Source organism: Ascidia mentula, chromosome 1 (assembly GCF_947561715.1).
Source record: "Ascidia mentula chromosome 1, kaAscMent1.1, whole genome shotgun sequence".
In the NCBI taxonomy this organism is placed as follows: Eukaryota; Metazoa; Chordata; class Ascidiacea; order Phlebobranchia; family Ascidiidae; genus Ascidia; species Ascidia mentula.
Genome location: NC_138566.1, coordinates 3,357,273 through 3,376,121, shown reverse-complemented (window position 1 = coordinate 3,376,121; position 18,849 = coordinate 3,357,273). Strand labels below are relative to the sequence as shown.

General features: G+C 36.7%; 3 protein-coding genes across 3 annotated transcripts; all 3 read left to right on the top strand.

Moving 5' to 3' along the window:
- The first annotated feature begins 195 nt into the window (after nt 1–195).
- Nucleotides 196–3,211, top strand: LOC145913948 (uncharacterized). Its single transcript, XM_083001722.1, has 10 exons — nt 196–306; nt 469–628; nt 848–980; nt 1,450–1,501; nt 1,561–1,653; nt 1,795–1,949; nt 2,118–2,203; nt 2,315–2,436; nt 2,577–2,719; nt 2,914–3,211. Exons 1-10 carry the CDS (start codon nt 223–225, stop codon nt 3,071–3,073), a joined length of 1,188 nt encoding a protein of 395 aa, XP_082857848.1. The 5' UTR covers nt 196–222; the 3' UTR covers nt 3,074–3,211.
- Nucleotides 3,212–6,107: 2,896 nt separating this feature from the next.
- Nucleotides 6,108–9,599, top strand: LOC145911208 (uncharacterized). The gene is made up of 13 exons (XM_082998475.1): nt 6,108–6,217; nt 6,335–6,492; nt 6,552–6,643; nt 6,816–6,972; nt 7,112–7,243; nt 7,323–7,445; nt 7,524–7,677; nt 7,800–7,932; nt 8,038–8,092; nt 8,164–8,256; nt 8,498–8,652; nt 8,883–8,968; nt 9,201–9,599. The coding sequence occupies exons 1-13, from the start codon at nt 6,166–6,168 to the stop codon at nt 9,311–9,313; spliced, it is 1,503 nt and encodes a 500-aa protein (XP_082854601.1). The 5' UTR covers nt 6,108–6,165; the 3' UTR covers nt 9,314–9,599.
- Nucleotides 9,600–11,336: 1,737 nt separating this feature from the next.
- LOC145888738 (uncharacterized) lies at nt 11,337–17,731 on the top strand. Its single transcript, XM_082979606.1, has 11 exons — nt 11,337–11,381; nt 11,446–11,502; nt 13,054–13,199; nt 13,272–13,363; nt 13,602–13,707; nt 14,000–14,131; nt 14,245–14,359; nt 14,487–14,644; nt 15,696–15,810; nt 15,946–16,103; nt 17,624–17,731. Exons 2-11 carry the CDS (start codon nt 11,451–11,453, stop codon nt 17,729–17,731), a joined length of 1,182 nt encoding a protein of 393 aa, XP_082835732.1. The 5' UTR covers nt 11,337–11,381; nt 11,446–11,450.
- Nucleotides 17,732–18,849: the final 1,118 nt, after the last annotated feature.

Here is an 18,849-nt window from a genome sequence, read left to right as displayed (position 1 = left end):
TCTACAACTGTTCGATACCAAGCAACAACAAAATATTCTTTAACGACTTGAAGACTATTAATTTGATTATTTGGTACGCCAAAAACGCGAAAATGATAGAGGTTGGTGTCTAAATGTTTAGGACCCTTGTGCATATATCACATTAAGTAATCAAAGCAAGTCCCTAAGTACAAATTTTAACAGATAAATGAATTGAACAGCAAGTTGTTGACATCATTTTGTATGCTTACTCTGGCTCACATAAATGATGAGAAGAATAGTAATCGTATTCTTACTGATGACGAAATCATCTCTTACATCCTGGAAGTAAGACCATAGTTAATGAAATAAAGACACTTCTAGGACATATCTTGTAGAGAAGTAGACGTTTTAAATAAAAATAAAATTAATACTAACAATACTGTGTATAGTTTTTTTAGGATTAAATAAACAACATTAAGGTTAATAGTTAGAACATTTTTTTTCTAGATTCTGAACGAAGCTTTGCTGAATAGCAACCACCGCTCCTCAGGTTTTTCTGCGCAAGAGTTAACTTCAGGTTTAACCAAACTCGCCAACAACGACCAGAACAGCTTTAAAATCCTTCAAAGTGGGGTACTCTCAAGTTTAAAGAAACTCATTAACACAGGTAAATTACGCATAACCACGGCCTAAGGTTCAGAAAATGTTTTGGTAATCTCGGTTGTAGAAACGGGCAACGATATTTTGGTTTGGTTTGTCGGTTGTGAATAAAAACGAACGGTCTTTAACTACTCTATTTCTATTGTGAGGTATAAAGTGTTTCATAAGATTATTCGTGGGAAAAGCATTGTAGTACGTCTTTACTTAAAATCTTCTCTTCGCAAAGACAACTTTGATGAACAAATTGCTGCAGTCAAATGCATCTGGGCTTTATCGTTTGTGGAAGAGAACAAATCCATGATCACTCATGAAACCGAGGTGATGAAGAAACTGGAGGAACTCAAAAGTCACGATTTGAGGTCAGAGTTTTTGTGCCCCCTTTTGTTGAGTATATTTATTGTTGGGTGCAAAACATCTGGAGTTGATGAGTCTGAATAGGAAAGCTATATTTATTGTTAATATTTATATTAAGTAACAAAGTTGTTACGTAACGCAGCATTTTTTGCACAGCATTTACATGTAAAGTAACTTAACGCCAAGTATCGGTGCCGTGCCAATTACATGAATTAAACATTTCATACAGTTATTTCAAATATTAACCACCTGTCAAACGCATTTTATTTTTAGATTTGTTTGTTTAGTTGAAAAATTCATTAATTCTTCTGGATGATAGTATTTAAAGCTTTATGGAACATGTCCTTACAAAATGATTTTTTATACAAAAGGGTTGTGTTGCTTTAAAATATTGTTTTTTAAGAAAAATCGATGTCAACCAAAAGAAATGGCGTTGGATAAAAAAAATTGTAATAACAGATTTTATTTTTTTAGAGAGCTCCGTAGTTCTGCAATAAACACCTTGTGGGAGTTAAGAGTTATTCCGGTAAGTGTTTATCAAAAATATCAAGTTAAAAAATTTAGCAAAATATTTGTATTTCTAAGAACAAACGTGATGTCGAACAATATTTACCAACCTATGAACAGAAGCACGTCATGCTCAGCTACAACTGGGACAACCAAAGCACCATGAAAAAGGTAAGGCAGTGGGTAAAGAAGTTCAAACGAAACCGATTTTATAAAAACATGGCCGGTTAATTTAAGATCGAACCGAACTTCGCAAAATTACACAAATTTGAGGGACTGGGTGACGTTGAATTCACCACGTTGATACTTTAGATAAAAGATCGCCTGGTATCAAGGGGTTACAGCGTATGGATGGACGAAGATAAAATGAAGGGAGACACATTGGATGCGATGGCTGATGCAGTTGAACGCTCATCTGTTGTGCTAATATGCATGTCTCAAAAGTACAAGGATAGTCTGAACTGCAAGTAATTATAGAAGAATGTTATTACGACTAAAAATTACTGTGCGAAATAATCTTGTGTACAGATATTGAAAAGTGAGTTAGTTTTCTTAATATGTTGTTTGTTCTTATATATATAATTTTGGGAACTTGTTGTTATCAGTAGCTCAATACTCAGTAGCATATTACACAGATCAGAAGCCTCTTATGCATTTAAAAGAAAAAAAGACATTATTCCTCTTAAACTTCAGGAAGGTTTCGATGCAAATGGATGGCTCGGTGAGTGAATATATAAAATTCAACGGATAAATAAGACGGTCGTTAGTAAATTAAAAAACACACTTCTTACTTTCAACATAAAACTTAATCTGACGCCTTCATTTTTTGCAGGGCTCATCGTGGGCACGAAACTATATTTCAGCTTTCACGATCCGAAAAGTTTCGATGATTCGTTGACAAAGTTGATAAAAGAAATTGGAGATCGCGGCAAAAGTTCAGCTCAAGAAGTGGTGGTAAATAATTATACCACACACAAAATATTTAAGTTTTAACTATTGATTTAAACATTTTGTTTAGAACAAGTTTACGAGAATTTTGCCAGTGAGTTATTTTTGCAAAAAAAATTAAGTTTGAAATGCTGCTTATGTTTCAGGACTCTCCAATACTTCCCATTAAAGCAGTCCAAGAACTGGAAGAAGCTTCACCCGAAACGTATGAGCCACAAACAAGTCATTCTGTTCGAATTATGAAAAGCGAAGAAGTTCAGCAGTGGGCCAAAGACCTTGGTCTTGAACCGTAAGTCAGCAGTAACAAAACCATCCCGTTATTGTTGTTTGTGGGTAATGCATGATATAATCCAGTCAACCGCAAAAGTAAAATGCCAAGAGTACATTAACTCTTGATGTTTTGGTTTGTTCATACATCTTAACCTCGGAAGTAACACATTCTAAGGTGTTGTATATAACGATGTACAACGCCTCTTGTGACAGGTCTTATTTCAAAAATTTGGATGGCAATGCACTTCTTTTCCTGCATTCGCTTAAGTCGGAGGCGCCAGAATTCTTCTACAAACTTATTGGGGAACAACTTCACATCAAATCAGTGAAGGAATTGACAATTTTCACCAAAGCATTGGAGAAACTAAACTAGCGACCTTCGCAATTTTCATTTTCTTGTGACTTGCTTATGTGTTTTTTAACCGTAATTATTGATTGATATTGATTTGATAACTGTTGATATCACGAAACAAAATGTGTTACAAACTGCAGTAATTGACGCTGAAGTTAGTAATAGCCTCAAGCAGTTACTTCTTCCATGAGAAGCATGAACGCTCGGGTACTATGTGTACACATGCACTGCATCATTGCTTGCTTGCTTGTTCCAATGTGGTAAAATGTAACATGTTTTGCTGTATCTTACCAGCAGACATGTAAAATCTCATGGTAAGAATAAAGTAAATTTGTCACTTTGTCAGCATCTCAAATTGGAAGATGAGAAAACGTTTAATACGTTTGATGTATTTCTTGGTACATTTACCAGCATTTCCAATATAAGGTGAACTATATTTACCATTGCAACAAGACATGTTGATCGTCAATCAGTTTGTAGATACGTACTTCCGTTTACATTAAATTTGATTCTCACAATGTAAATGGATGTTGCTTTTGTTGCCACTTTTAGAGAAGAGATGCGCAGAATTATTCAATTCAGTTTATCTTACTTACAGACTAGAAAGTATTTTAAAGCACTGATGTCTGTCGTGTTGTTGTAGTATTGGGTATCGGGCTCGTTTTATTGTGGAAACTTGTCAGTTGCGTGCAAATGTCACCAGGATGAGTAGTTTGAGAAGTAAAAACTTCTTCCCCACATTGGAATTGAATAGGCATGTGTAAAATGGTACAGACAGTTGTAATCACACACTGTGTGAATAATCTCTTAAAACTCAACTTAGTTAAATGCGATTTGCAATGTGAACCACAGTTTATATGATTTTTCAAACAAAAACGGCAAAAAGAGACTTTTTTTCGAAAGTTTATATATTCCATATGCACCAAGGACAAAGCGTTGGCAAATAGACTTCCAAATGAGCGTTAGCAAAAACTTTGGAGCGTATATAATAAGTTATCCCTTTTGTACCATGCTTCGCGGAACTGCAAAGGAATACCAATTTACCAGTGAATCGCTGATCATATTATTTCGTGGTGGGCGTGTGTACGTAACTTCCCACCAAACAAGCACCTACACATCAACCATGAATCAGAAGTACTGCAGTTACAGTTATGTTTTGGCAATGTTGATAACTTGGTTTAAGCAAGTTGAATTTACATAGAAGTAATAGAGTCAAAATAATCAGCAAGCTACAGACAGTGCACATTGCTTCGATCCGCGGGGGCTATTCAGTGCATCTGTGGCTCTGGACTAGCTGGAAAACTAAACTGGCGCAATATTTTCCACTATATGGTGCTTTCAGTCAACGTTGATCCGCTGAGTTCTTATAACTAGACACTAAACAACAGAAATGAACAACTGTGGAGCACCCTATGACTAAAAAACTTAAAGTCTTAAAGACTATTACTATAAGAGCAACTTGCATTCTTTAGCCGTTAGCTGAGGAAGTCCGAAATCAAGTACAGCGCATATGACCGTGAGCTGCTGGCATTTTTCTTAGCAATCAGGCTTTTCCAATACGATTTTTTAGTTTTTGGCAACTGTGCAATGAAGCCACGAGTTACAGGCGTATCGTGCAGCGTCGACAGGCCTTCGTCATTAGAACATTACGATGATGTCTGGCGTGTCGGATTGGTTCGTTTTAGAAACTTGTCAACTGTATGCAAATGTCACCAGGATGAGTAGTTTGAGGAAGAGAATCTTCTTCCCCACATTGGAATTGAATAAGCATGTGTAAAATTGTACAGACAGCACAGACTATGTGTGAATAATCTCTAAAACCTTCTCTTAGTTGAATGTGATTTGCAATGTGAACCACAGTTTACATAATTTTTTATTTTTCGAACAAAAACGACAAATAGGGACTGTTTTTCGAAAGTTTATATTCCATATGCACCAAAAAAGCGTTGGCAAATAGATTTCAAAATGAGCGTTAGCAAAAACTTTGGACCGTATATAATAAACTATCCCTTTTGTATCATGCTTCGCGGAAGGGAATCACAGTACACCAACGAAACGCTGATCATATTATTTCGCGGTGGGCGTGTGTACGTAACTTCCCACCAAACAAACACCCACACATCAACGATGAATGAGAAGAACTGCAGTTGCAGTTTTGTTTTGGCAATGTTGATAACTTGGTTTGAGCAAGTTAAATTTACTTAGAAATATAGTCATAATAATCACTGACCTACCTTATAACTAGATACTAAACAATAGAAACAAACCACTGTGGAGCACCTTATCACCAAACAACTTAAAGTCTTAAAGACTATTACTATAATAGCAACCTGCATTCCTCAGCCGTCAGCTTCAAGTGCAGAGCATATGACAGTGAGCTGTTGGCACTTTACCTCAGACTTTTCCAATACTTTCTTGAGGGACGCAGTTTGGAATTCAATAAGCATGTGTAAAATTGTTCAGACAGTTGTAAGCACAGACTATGTGCGAATAATCTCTTAAAACTTGTCTTAGTTGAATGTGATTTGCAATGTGAACCACAGTTTACATGATTTTTCAAACAAAATCGACAATTAGAGACATTTTTTCGAAATTTTATATTCCATATGCACCAAAAAAGCGTTGGCAAATAGATTTCAAAATGAGCGTTAGCAAAACCTTTGGACCGTATATAATAAGTTATCCCTTTTGCATCATGCTTCGCGGAAGGGAATCACAGTACACCAATGAAACGCTGATCATATTATTTCGCGGTGGGCGTGTGTACGTAACTTCCCACCAAACAAACACCTACACATCAACGATGAACGAGTAGAACTACAGTTGCAGTTTTGTTTTGGCAATGTTGATAACTTGGTTTGAGCAAGAGCAAGTGGAATCCAATAGTGTTGTTAGTTAAAAATCCTTTATAGAATCCTTTAATCAGCTAAAGCCAGAAATACAGTCGTCAGCTGCACTGGTGAGACCTGACACAGTGAGCAGTAACCCTGTCCACAGTTCTGGTTATATTTTGTGAATGATTTTTTATGAACGTGCCGAAAAATATTTGTCGCTTAGGTTTTTGTTGATGTTTAGAAGTCTTAGAGACTATTACTATAGTGTAACCTAAGAACATGGACAAAGACGACAAAGCAGTTTCAAATGTTGTTGGTTTGGAGGACAAAGGTAGGTTATTTTTTGGTTTTCTACTTCAGTAAAACTTTTACATTTGCATATTTTAGAAAAAAAAATGCCCTAGAACCGAAAATATATTTCACCAGTGTTGACTTTTGTATCTGTCAGGTTTTCAATCTCAACTTGAGAAGAACTTGGAGGAAGCCAAGCGTGACGTAGAATCGGACAAAGAACTTAATTGCTTGGGGGAGTCAGCTACAATTCTTGTTAATTTATTGTGTAGGTACTACAAAAGGATGAATGCTGCAGACTCCAGCTCGCGTAAGGTTGGTATCCGTATCGGATAAATTGCTTTTAACATATAAACTTGGCTTTTGTGTTCAAGATTTTGGCAGAGGTCGGTAAATATCTGGTACAAAATTGCGCCGTCGATGTCTTCAAGGTTTACTTTGACATTTACTTAGATGAAAACTCCAAGTAAGAAACATGATACGGAATTTACTCAAATGGGTTTTTGAGCCTAATACTTCAAAAATATGTTCATATTTAGTTTAATTTAATGCATGGTGTGACAGTGTAGTCTATACACAATGACCAGAAAAAGAACGCATTCAACTTGATGTGATTTTTATTATATCTGTTAATACAGGAAAGAATGGAAAACATTGGAAAGACTTTTGCTCGTTTGTTTGAAGTTCTCCGATTCAAGTGTCGAGTTTTCGGAAAAGATTACAGAAAGTGGAATTTTGTTAAACATGATTGCCTTCCTAAAAAAGTACAAAGAAAGCTTTCCACAAAAATTGGAGGCAAGTTGCAACATTTTGATATGTCTCAGTGTCACATTCTTATGTTTGTAACATACATGTTTTTGATCAGCGCAAAATACCTTCATATTTTCAGTCGATAAATTTGCCACTGACCTGTATAGCTAACCATATCTTACAGACCGAAGGGATAATCGTCCGTTGGTCGGCAGGAATCCTCTATAACTGTTCGATATCAAGCAACAACAAAATGTTTTTCAATGACTTGAATGCGGTTGAATTGATTAGTTGGTACGCCAAAAACGCGAGAAAGGTAGATGTTGGTGTGTTTGGTTATCACGTTAACTAAACGCATGTAGTTCCCGGTTTTGAATTTACGAAAAAAAATACAGATTAGTAAAGAGGACAACAATCTGTTGACATCATTTTGTATGCTTACTCTGGCCCACATAAATGATGAGGAAAATAGTGATCTGATTCTTGCTGGTGACGAAATCATCTCTTACATTATAAAGGTAAGTCAAGCATTGACCTGATTTTGATTTTTAAATTATCTCATTATTCATATTTCGCATGTTTTAATTTTTTGCCAGTATTTACAACACCAGATCCAATGCAACCATCCCGAAGGTTTTTCCGCACTGGAGTTATCACTGGGTTTGACCAAACTCGCCAATAACGACAAAAATAGCATCAAAATCGTTCAACGTGGGGCACTCTCAAGTTTGATGAAGCTTATAAGAAAAGGTCCCACATACGAAATTCACAATATTCTAAAAAAAATGTTTAATTATGAAAAGATATTTGAATTTTGAAACACAGTAAGTTCTGCAGAAAACGACATCGAATTTACGTTTAATCTTTGCCAGGAAACGTTGATGAGCAAATAGCGGCAGTCAATTGCATCTGGGCTTTATCATTTGTGGAAGAGAACAATGCAATTATTAAAAGTAAAACCGAGGTGATGAAGAAACTAAAGGAACTCGAAGGTCATGATTCAAGGTCAGAGTCAATTCGTTGTTTGATTTTAAAAATTTAGCAAGATTCGACAATGATCTAAATCAAGCGATATAGTATATAGCTTCCTTTAAAATGTTAATTCTTCAGCAAACTTCAACATGCTGCATCCGGCACACTCTGGGTGTTGAGAAGTCTTACTCCGGTAAGTTTGGGTATTGAAAAAATATATTACAAAATATTTTCACTTTGTAACATTTTACGCATGTGTTTAAGAACCAGAACGAGTCTAAACATTTACTCCAACGAGGTGAAGAGAAGCACGTTATGCTCAGCTACAACTGGGACAACCAATGCGTCGCTATACTGGTGAAATAAACAAGCTGCAAAAAGTTGATTGCAAAAAAATGATATCATAGTTTCCTTAAATTATACATAGTGTTAAAATTTCATTTAAATCTATTCCTTTATCTTAAATACAATTGCAAAACGTTTTTATCGTTTAAATCTGGTAGGAAACAGTGCTATCAATACATTAAGGGACTCTAAAGAATTTGCTTTCTACTGATCATTTGTTATTGAATGATATATATTCTATCTTCTATCTCAGATAAGGGACCGACTAAGAGCAAGCGGTTACAGTGTTTGGTTGGATGCTTACAACATGAACGGAAATATATTTGATGCTATGGCTGAAGCTGTGGAACAATCAGCTGTCGTGATAATCTGTATGTCTCAGAAGTACCAGGATAGTCAGAACTGCAAGTAAATATGTTTGTAAAAGTGTTTGTACGAAAATAATTTGAAGCTACAGAACTGACCATAATTGGTTTGAAAATGATGCGTATTTACCATACGGCTACGCCTTACCACAAAAAACTGTACTCCCAAGCATGCGTCTTTGCTGCCTCACCAATTCTCCCTGCACCAACAAAATCAAATGATCTCGTACCGATTTTGAAACAAACTTGTAAAATATCTTTATCGCTGTGCAGAATGGAGGCGAGTTACGCTGTAGAACTAAGAAAGGATATCATCCCCCTTCGACTTCAGAAAGGTTTCGTTCCCAATAGATGGCTAGGTTGGTGATGATAATTAATTAATAATCATTAAGTAGTAATAAAACGCTGATAGGAAATTGCTTGTTATGATTTCAGTGTTGAGTTTTATACTGTATATATTTGCGGCACTTTACACAGAAACTTGGACTTACAATAACAACAATGTGAACTCATTACGATAATAATGAAATATCAACTATTTTATCACTTACGATTAGGGCCTAGGCATTTAAATCTTTTGTCTTTGCCTAGGTTTGATAACTACAGGGAAACTATACATCGACTTTTCTGACTTGTCAGTTCTCGATAATTCGATGACAAAACTGATTAGAGAAATTGGAGATCGCAGCAAAATTAACGGCTAATGTCGTGGAACATTATGTGAAACATGTGTTTTTTATTTCTTTTTTGTAAAAGCATGCATTTAATTTGGCTCAGATGTGTTGAGAAATTTATTTGTCTGGCAAATCTTGCCCACTTATTTCTCATTCCACGCGTCATGTTTTTTTTGTATTTCTCCACATTTACTCAGTATTAGTCGTGTAGATAATGTATTTAAAATGTCAAAAAGGTGATGAGGTGTTGTGTTTAAGATTGAGGTAAAATTGATACTCTTTTTGACCTGTGTAAATATGAACTATGAACATGTTTGGATCCAATTAAATTTTCAACTGTGCTCTCAGTTTTTTTTCACGCTTTATTGTTTGCTTGTTCATCGCGCAACATATTCAGTAAAATATAGCGACTGGAGTGTAATCGTGAAAAGCTTCACATCAAAATCGAGCATTGTTATCAATGCAAATTTTGTGTGAACGGACCGATGGGGGAGGGTTACATGACGTGGCAAACTTTGATTAACTTTTAATATTTTACGTTTAGACACTTTTGTTTCAACTTAATAAGCAAAGAAAATCTGAAAGGAAGGGTGCTTACACAGTTTTCGTATTAATTAATATTGTTAGAAAGTCTCAAATGAAATGGTAAATACTGACGCAGACAGCAGTGCACATCGATTCGACGTATAAGATCTCATCAGTGTGGCCAACGTAAGTCCGTTGGGTACTAAACTGGGTACATAAACAAACAACCGTGCTTTTATATATTTGGGTTATCCCCGAACAGGGGGCACAATTGGATACCAAGCATTCTTACTATAGGCGGTTGGCTTAAACGAGTGCCTATCGATTCGCTGCAGCCATATTTTCAAGTGCCCCACGATATTACTATGTTGACGGATTGCTTCTCGAAGGTCTCAGACTTTTCTGAAGTTTTGCGAAATTAAATTTTGCGCAATATCCATGTATAGAGATGTACCTACTCGTTCATGGCACGTTCCAGACAAAGACGACGGTTGAAGACGACAATTCCGCCTATACCTGAACTTTCCCTGAAAACGTACGCTTGAATTGGTGGAGAGGCATTGGACATTTTCAAATCTCACTTCCAGTTTTACATTTATCCCTGTTTACATGGACGTCTAAAGCGGGTTCGCTGCACGCTTCTTACCCGCCTTCCCGTCATGATCGGAAAAAGCATTACGCATCACAGCCCAAGCTAGTTCCAAAGCGGTTTCAGCGAACTAGCTTAATATGGGGTGGGTTCGGAAGCTAGTTGAGCGAACTAACTTCTTTTTGCCCTTCAGCTGATCGAAAAATATGACGGCAAAGTCAGGTTTGGTTAGATTTCCATCACAAATTTGTAATGTAGTTGGATTTTTAATGCGTTTTTTTCCATCACCACAGGCCATTATTCTGCACGTCAACAGCGACATCGTATTCATCACTGATGTGCAGCATATCAACCGGATAAGCAACAAAGTCGCCGATGCCCTTTCGCGTGCTACCATGTCTACTTTGCAAACTCCATCCCTGGATTTTGAATTTATAGCTTTGGAAACTGCGCGAAGAAGCGACGAGGTACAGGCGCATCGCACAGCGTCGACAGACCTTTGTCTTTAAAGCATTACGATTGGATTCAGATGTTGCTTTTATGTAACTTGTCACTCGATTATCTACTTCAGGTTGTCCCAGCAACATGGAAGAAAAAGTGTTAGGCGTTATTCAAGGGGCCTTACCGATTTATCCGCATCACCAAGCATCTTATTGGGTTCAAGTTTGTTTGGCGTGGATTGCTCAAGCATGTGGGTATATGGGCGAAGCAGTGTCTCTTATGTCAGCGAGCCAAATTACAGCCGCACATTAAAGTGCCGTTAAAGGAATACCCACATCTGACGAACTGTTTGATTACGTGAATGTAGACATAGTTGGGCCATTACAGCCATGTCAAGGCACGATGTATTTATTCACGGTGATATACTGACTCGCGTGACGCAGTCCGCTTTTGAAGAGGAGGTCCTGTCCCATAAACAGTGTGCACCGCAGCGTGCAGTGTGCGTTTTTTTGGGATTTTTCGCCCTTGATTACTGCTTTTCGCGTGCGTTCTCTTTGTGAGGGGTTCGTAACAAAAGCTTGAACTGTTTTAAACAAACTCTTTCCAGGAAAAATGGGCAATGACATGCAACCAGTTTCGGGAAAACAGAAGTTCAACACAGAAGGTAAATGACGTTTGCTTGCAGTGAAGTTTGGTGTTTGAAAATTAGCTTGACTGTATTCAGTTGCTTGCGTGAAATGAATGGCGCAGTTAGTCCGACTTGGATAATAAGATGATTCTATTACGACTGTAGACAGGTGTACGCACTGTTTCGACCAGTAAGGTCTCATCAGTGCAGCTGGTGAATGTAGCACTGGGCTAGCTGAAAGGCTACCAGGCACACATGTTTCCACTTTTGAGCGTTGACAAATAGCATTTGACTGTATATAACAAGCTATCCCTTTTGAACCATGCTTCACGTAACTCCAAAGGAAACTTCACAGTAAACTAGTGAATTGCAGCTCACTGGTTTGGATCATAATATTGTGTGGTGGGCGTGTGTAGGCCTACGTAATTTCCCCCCAAAAAAAATCCTACACCTCGCCGATAAATGAAAGGAACTTCATTGGTGTGAAATAAACTTTCGGATTTTTGACAACGCGCTAAGACATTTCAGTGTTTAATGGACACGACATGCAGAGAAACCGATTTATCAGAACAGCACCAAATGTTATAAAACCGCTGCACGAAGCTCTTTCTGGTAAACACAATAGCAGTTGGTTTGGACCAGTGGACTCCAATCAACGTTTGTTAAGGCAAAAAAGGTTCTTGCTGACGCTAGGATGTTACATAATCCACAGTGGCAAGCTAAAATTGCACCACCCGTCGATGCTTCGGAATCCGCAGTTGGCGGTGTTCTTGAACACTTTTCCGACGGCAACTGGCAGCTACTTGCATTCTTCAGCCGTTAGCTGACGACGTCTGAAATCAAGTGCAGAGCATATGACCGTGAGCTGCCGGCACTTTGCTTAGCAATTAGACGTTTCCAATACTTTCTTAAGGAACGCAATTTTACTGTCTGTAGAGCACATTAAAGCGCCGTTAAAGGAATACCCACAACTGTCGAACCATTTCAGCCATGTCAACATTGACATAGTTGGGTCACTACAGCAATATTGTCAATGCAAGAGCATTTATTCACGATGATATACTGACTCGCGTGACGTAGATCGCTTTATGAGGCGCTCGTAATGAAAGCTTAAACTGCCTCAAACAAACGATTACCGGGACATGGTTTTACAAACACTGTGACGAGTTTTACCGAAGATACGCTCACTTCGTTATGCGTCATTTGCCATAAATCATCCCCTGTCCCCTGTAGGGCAAATTCTCGGCTCAAGGCACAACAACAAACTATTTATACGCGAAATAGAAATAAAACCACACATACCCAGCACCCACAATAGTACGAAATGTAGATCATCTCTGTATACACAGCTGTTATGCAAAAAAATTCTAACTCTATTTTCAAGCTAAATGCAAAGATTTCTTTGTGACGTAAATGCTTTGCACTAATTCTAATATTTTTCTGACTATGAAGGAGGTATCGCAAAAACTTTAAAATTGGCACAGACAACAGGAAAGGTCATACAAAAAACGCTAGTCTGTACCTTCTTATTAATACACTTTATGAAATGACAAACTATTGTTTATTACTATTATGCTAACTTGACAGATTACCTGCCTAAAGTGGCAAATTACATGGACGAAGCCAAGCTCACGTTGGAATCTGACAAGGAATCTAACCGCATGGGGGAAACGCCTTTAGCGTTTATTGATATCTTGCTTGATATAGAAAATTCGGAAAAAAGCACTTGCCAAGTTAGTATTTTAGATACTTGATAGGAAATATTTTCATAGAAAAACTCTATTTGAGCGTACAAGGTTTTACAGGAGGTTGGGGATTTTCTAGCAGAAGGTGGTGCTGTTGATCTCTTTAAAGTCTACTTTGACATTTATTCGGACGAAAAAGTGAAGTTGGGAACGTAAGTTAAAATGTACTTGTTGTTTTCATTATAAAGTCTTATGTTTGTTAAAGAGTTTCTTCCGTTTCATTATTTGATTGTTGGGTAATCGTGTCTTATTTTTAGCATCATGTGAATGTATTATTGTATCGCAAATTTCATCAACTTGTCTGACATGAAAGTAGTTTGGTTTAAATGTTTATTGCAGAAAAGACTGGAAAAATGTTCAAAAACTTTTGAGAGTTTGTTCGATGTTCAGCGCAGTTAGTGAAAAGTTATCTGAAAATATTGCAGCCTGTGGAATTCTGTCAAACTTGATCGTCTTCCTAGAAAAATACAAAGACACTTTTAAAGAAAATTTAGAGGCAAGTTTCCTTTTACGTCCCCAAAAATACATCAATGGAAATTAAACAATGGATTTCAATGCCTATGTCTTGCTGAATGCTTTGTAATAGTGAAAAGTCATATTTCATTCAAGTAACAACGACGAAACGAAGCAATTTTATCTTGACACTTTAACTATGATTGCAATATTTGAAATTGCCCACTCTTTCAGCAACATTGGTATATTGTATACAACAACGTAGTATAAACGTAAATTAAGCGCACTTTTGTTGTTACTTCTGGTACTGACCGATGCCTTTCCCCTACTTGCAGGAGGAAGGCGAAATCATCTTTGTGTCGGCATCACTTCTCCACAACATTTCGTTATCAAGTACCCAGCAATTTCTCCAAGACAAAGATGTTGATTTGTTAAGTTGGTACGCTATGAACACGAAAGGGATTATGGTAAGTATTTGATAACCTTATAAACACAAGAGAAACGGATCACGACTGAAAAGCGCGAAAAAATACATCTTTCTTTCCACGCGCAATCCGGTTTATATGTTTCTTTTTGTCAGATCAATGAGGAAATGAGCTTGTCAGTTTGTTGTACGCTTATCCTGGTCCACACTTTTAAAGAGGAAATTGCGGAAAATGTTGCAACTGAAGATGGATTGTCCACCAACGTGGAAAGTGAGACTAAACCGATTGTGGAAAATTTAATATAAATGTTCATTGATAATTGACGAAAAGCCAGTTTGAAAAAATGATAATAGTCGCGATAATTGCTGAATGGAAATAATATTTTTGCGTCTACCAGGTTTCCTATTCTTTCTCAAATTTTACATGGATGAAGCTAAGCGTGACTTGGAATGTGACCAGGAACACAAAAGCATGGGGGCGTCAATTTTAAACCTTCTTGAAGTTTTGTTGAAATATTATTCGTGGGCTATATGTGAAGAAAGCAGCTCCTGTGAGGTTTGTTTAGATCAGGATCGTGTTCGCGATTGTAAACTTATTAACCCTATTTTTGTAAGATGATTATACAGAATGTCGGCAACTACCTGGCGCTAGGTGGCGCTGCCGATGTTTTTAAAATCTACGTTGGCATTTATTCAAACAAAAAAAACAAGTTAGAATCGTGAGTTACGATTTTCTTTATTTTGGGTTGTGTTTGTTGAGTTTTGTTTCGTTTTGCAAGGTATGTTGATGAGTGATGCTGTCATACTTTAAACATCAAGTGCCTGTATTATTGTATCGCAATATTTCGTCAAGATTTCTAAAATGAAGGTTTTTTCAAAATTCTATCGTAGGAAAGATTGGAAAAATGTTCAAAAACTTTGTGATGTTAGTTTGTGTTTCTGCGCTCCTTATAACAAGTTGTCTGAAAATATTGCAGCTTGTGGAATTCTATCTAACTTGATTGCTTTCCTAAAAAAGTACAAAGACACTTTTCAACAAAATTCAGAGGCAAGTCTCACTTTTGCATCTATAAAAACAAATTTAATGACACTGAACAAACGATTTCATAACCATGCGATGGAATGCTTTGAAATATTGAGTAGTCATATTTCATTCAAGTAACGAATTTGTTTCTTTGCTATTTTCCCTTGCAATTGTTGGAAGGTATTTGACAGTAACAGAGATCCAAAAAATCAATCTAGTGTACTTTAGTTATTACTTGAGTTCCTGGATCTGGCACTGACCGATGCTTGTCCCTTACTTGCAGACTGAAGGAAAAATGGTCGTGGGGTCGGCATTACTTCTTCATAACATTTCGTTATCAAGCAACAAAATATTTTTCCAAGACAAGGAAGTTGTTGATTTGATAAGTTGGTACGCAATGAACACGAAAGGGATTATGGTAAGTGTTTGATAAACTTCCAAACGCAAGAGCATTGTGGTTTAACTTTAAAGTCACGTTATTAGTCGCATAGTATGTGTACGGCCAAAGATACAGTTTCTTTTTCAAGTTTATCCTGTTTACTTAAGAACAGGCGCCCTTTGTTTATACTTTCCATTATGTCAGATCGATGAAGAAATGAGCTTGTCAGTTTGCTGTACATTTATCCTGGTCCACACATTTAAAGAGGAAATTGCGGAAAATGTTGCAACTGAAGATGGATTGTCCACTAACGTGGAAAGTGAGACTAAACCGATTGTGGAAAATTGAATATAAGTGTTCATTGATCTGCTGATAATTGACGAAAAGCCAGTTTGAAAAAATGATAATAGTCGCGATAATTGCTGAATGGAAATAATATTTTTGCGTCTACCAGGTTTCCTATTCTTTCTCAAATTTTACATGGATGAAGCTAAGCGTGACTTGGAATGTGACCAGGAACATAAAAGCATGGGGGCGTCAATTTTAAACCTTCTTGAAGTTTTGTTGAAGTATTATTGGTGGGCTAAAGGTGAAGAAAGCAGCTCCTGTGAGGTTTGTTTAGATCAGGATCGTGTTCGCGATTGTAAACTTATTAACCCTATTTTTGTAAGATGATTATACAGAATGTCGGCAACTACCTGGCGCTAGGTGGCGCTGCCGATGTTTTTAAAATCTACGTTGGCATTTATTCAAACAAAAAAAAAAAGTTGGAATCGTGAGTTACGATTTTCTTTATTTTGGGTGTTGTGTTTGTTGAGTTTTGTTTCGTTTTGCAAGGTATGTTGATGAGTGATGCTGTCATACTTTAAACATCAAGTGCCTGTATTATTGTGTCGCAATATTTCGTCAAGATTTCTGAAATGATGATTTTTTCAAAATCTTATTGTAGGAAAGACTGGAAAAATGTTCAAAAACTTTGTGATGTTTGTTCGAATTTCAGCGTTCCTTATAACAAGTTGTCTGAAAATATTGCAGCTTGTGGAATTCTGTCTAACTTGATTGCTTTCCTAAAAAAGTACAAAGACACTTTTCAACAAAATTCAGAGGCAAGTCTCACTTTTGCATCCATAAAAACAAATTTAATGACACTGAACAAATGATTTCATAAACATGCGGTGGAATGCTTTGAAATATTGAATAGTCATATTCCATTCAAGTAACGAATTTGTTTCTTTGCTATTTTCCCTTGCAATTGTTGGAAGGTATTTGACAGTAACAGAGATCCAAAAAATCAATCTCGTGTACTATAGTTATTACTTGAGTTCCTGGATCTGGCACTGACCGATGCTTGTCCCTTACTTGCAGACTGAAGGAAAAATCGTCGTGGGGTCGGCATCACTTCTTCATAACATTTCGTTATCAAGCAACAAAATATTTTTCCAAGACAAGGAAGTTGTTGATTTGATAAGTTGGTACGCCATGAACACGAATAGGATTATGGTAAATGTTTGATAAACTTCCAAACACAAGAGCATTGTGGTTTAACTTTAAAGTCACTTTATTAGTCGCATAGTATGTGTACGTCCAATGATACAGTTTGTTTTTCAAGTTTATCCTGTTTACTTAAGAACAGGCGCCCTTTGTTTATACTTTCCATTTTGTCAGATCGATGAAGAAATGAGCTTGTCAGTTTGCTGTACATTTATCCTTGTCCACACATTTAAAGAGGAAATTGCGGAAAATGTTGCAACTGAAGATGGATTGTCCACTAACGTGGAAAGTGAGACTAAACCGATTGTGGAAAATTTAATATAAATGTTCATTGATCTGCTGATAATTAACGAAAAGCCAGTTTGAAAAAATGATAATAGTCGCGATAATTGCTGAATGGAAATAATATTTTTGCGTCTACCAGGTTTCCTATTCTTTCTCAAATTTTACATGGATGAAGCTAAGCGTGACTTGGAATGTGACCAGGAACACAAAAGCATGGGGGCGTCAATTTTAAACCTTCTTGGAGTTTTGTTGCAATATTTTTGGTGGGCTGAACGTGAAGAAGGCAGCTCCTGTGAGGTTTGTATAGATCAGGATCGTGTTCGCGATTGTAAACTTATTAATCCTATTTTTGTAAGATGATTATACAGAATGTCGGCAACTACCTGGCGCTAGGTGGCGCTGCCGATGTTTTTAAAATCTACTTTGGCATTTATTCAAACAAAAAAGCCAAGTTGGAAGCGTGAGTTACGATTTTCTTTATTTTGGGTGTTGTGTTTGTTAAGTTTTGTTTCGTTTTGCAAGGTATGTTGATGAGTGATGCTGTAATACTTTAAACATCAAGTGCCTGTATTATTGTATCGCAATATTTCGTCAAGATTTTCTGAAATGATGATTTTTTCAAAATCTTATTGTAGGAAAGACTGGAAAAATGTTCAAAAACTTTGTGATGTTTGTTCGAATTTCAGCGTTCCTTATAACAAGTTGTCTGAAAATATTGCAGCTTGTGGAATTCTGTCTAACTTGATTGCTTTCCTAAAAAAGTACAAAGACACTTTTCAACAAAATTCAGAGGCAAGTCTCACTTTTGCATCCATAAAAACAAATTTAATGACACTGAACAAACGATTTCATAACCATGCGGTGGAATGCTTTGAAATATTGAGTTTTCATGTTCCATTCAAGTAACGAATTTGTTTCTTTTCTATTTTCCTTTGCAATTGTTGGAAGGTATTTGACAGTAACAGTGATCCAAAAAATCAATCTCGTGTACTATACTTTGGCGCTGACCGATGCTTGTCCCTTACTTGCAGACTGAAGGAAAAATCGTCGTGGGGTCGGCATTACTTCTTCATAACATTTCGTTATCAAGCAACAAAATATTTTTCCAAGACAAGGAAGTTGTTGATTTGATAAGTTGGTACGCCATGAACACGAATGGGATTATGGTAAATGTTTGATAAACTTCCAAACACAGGAGCATTGTGGTTTAACTTTAAAGTCACTTTATTTGTCGCATAGTATGTGTACGTCCAATGATACAGTTTATTTTTCAAGTTTATCCTGTTTACTTAAGAACAGGCGCCCTTTGTTTATACTTTCCATTTTGTCAGATCGATGAAGAAATGAGCTTGTCAGTTTGCTGTACATTTATCCTGGTCCACGTATTTGAAGACAAATTTGCTGAAAAAATTGAGACTGATAAAGGATTGTCCACCAACATCGTAAAATACAACGGATCTGCTAATAAAAAATGTAGTGTGCATTATCCTTGACATTCACATTTAACAACAATAGTTAAACTGATTGATTCCTATTGATTCGGATTTCTTCATTTCATTCAGCAAAATAACATTGTAACTCT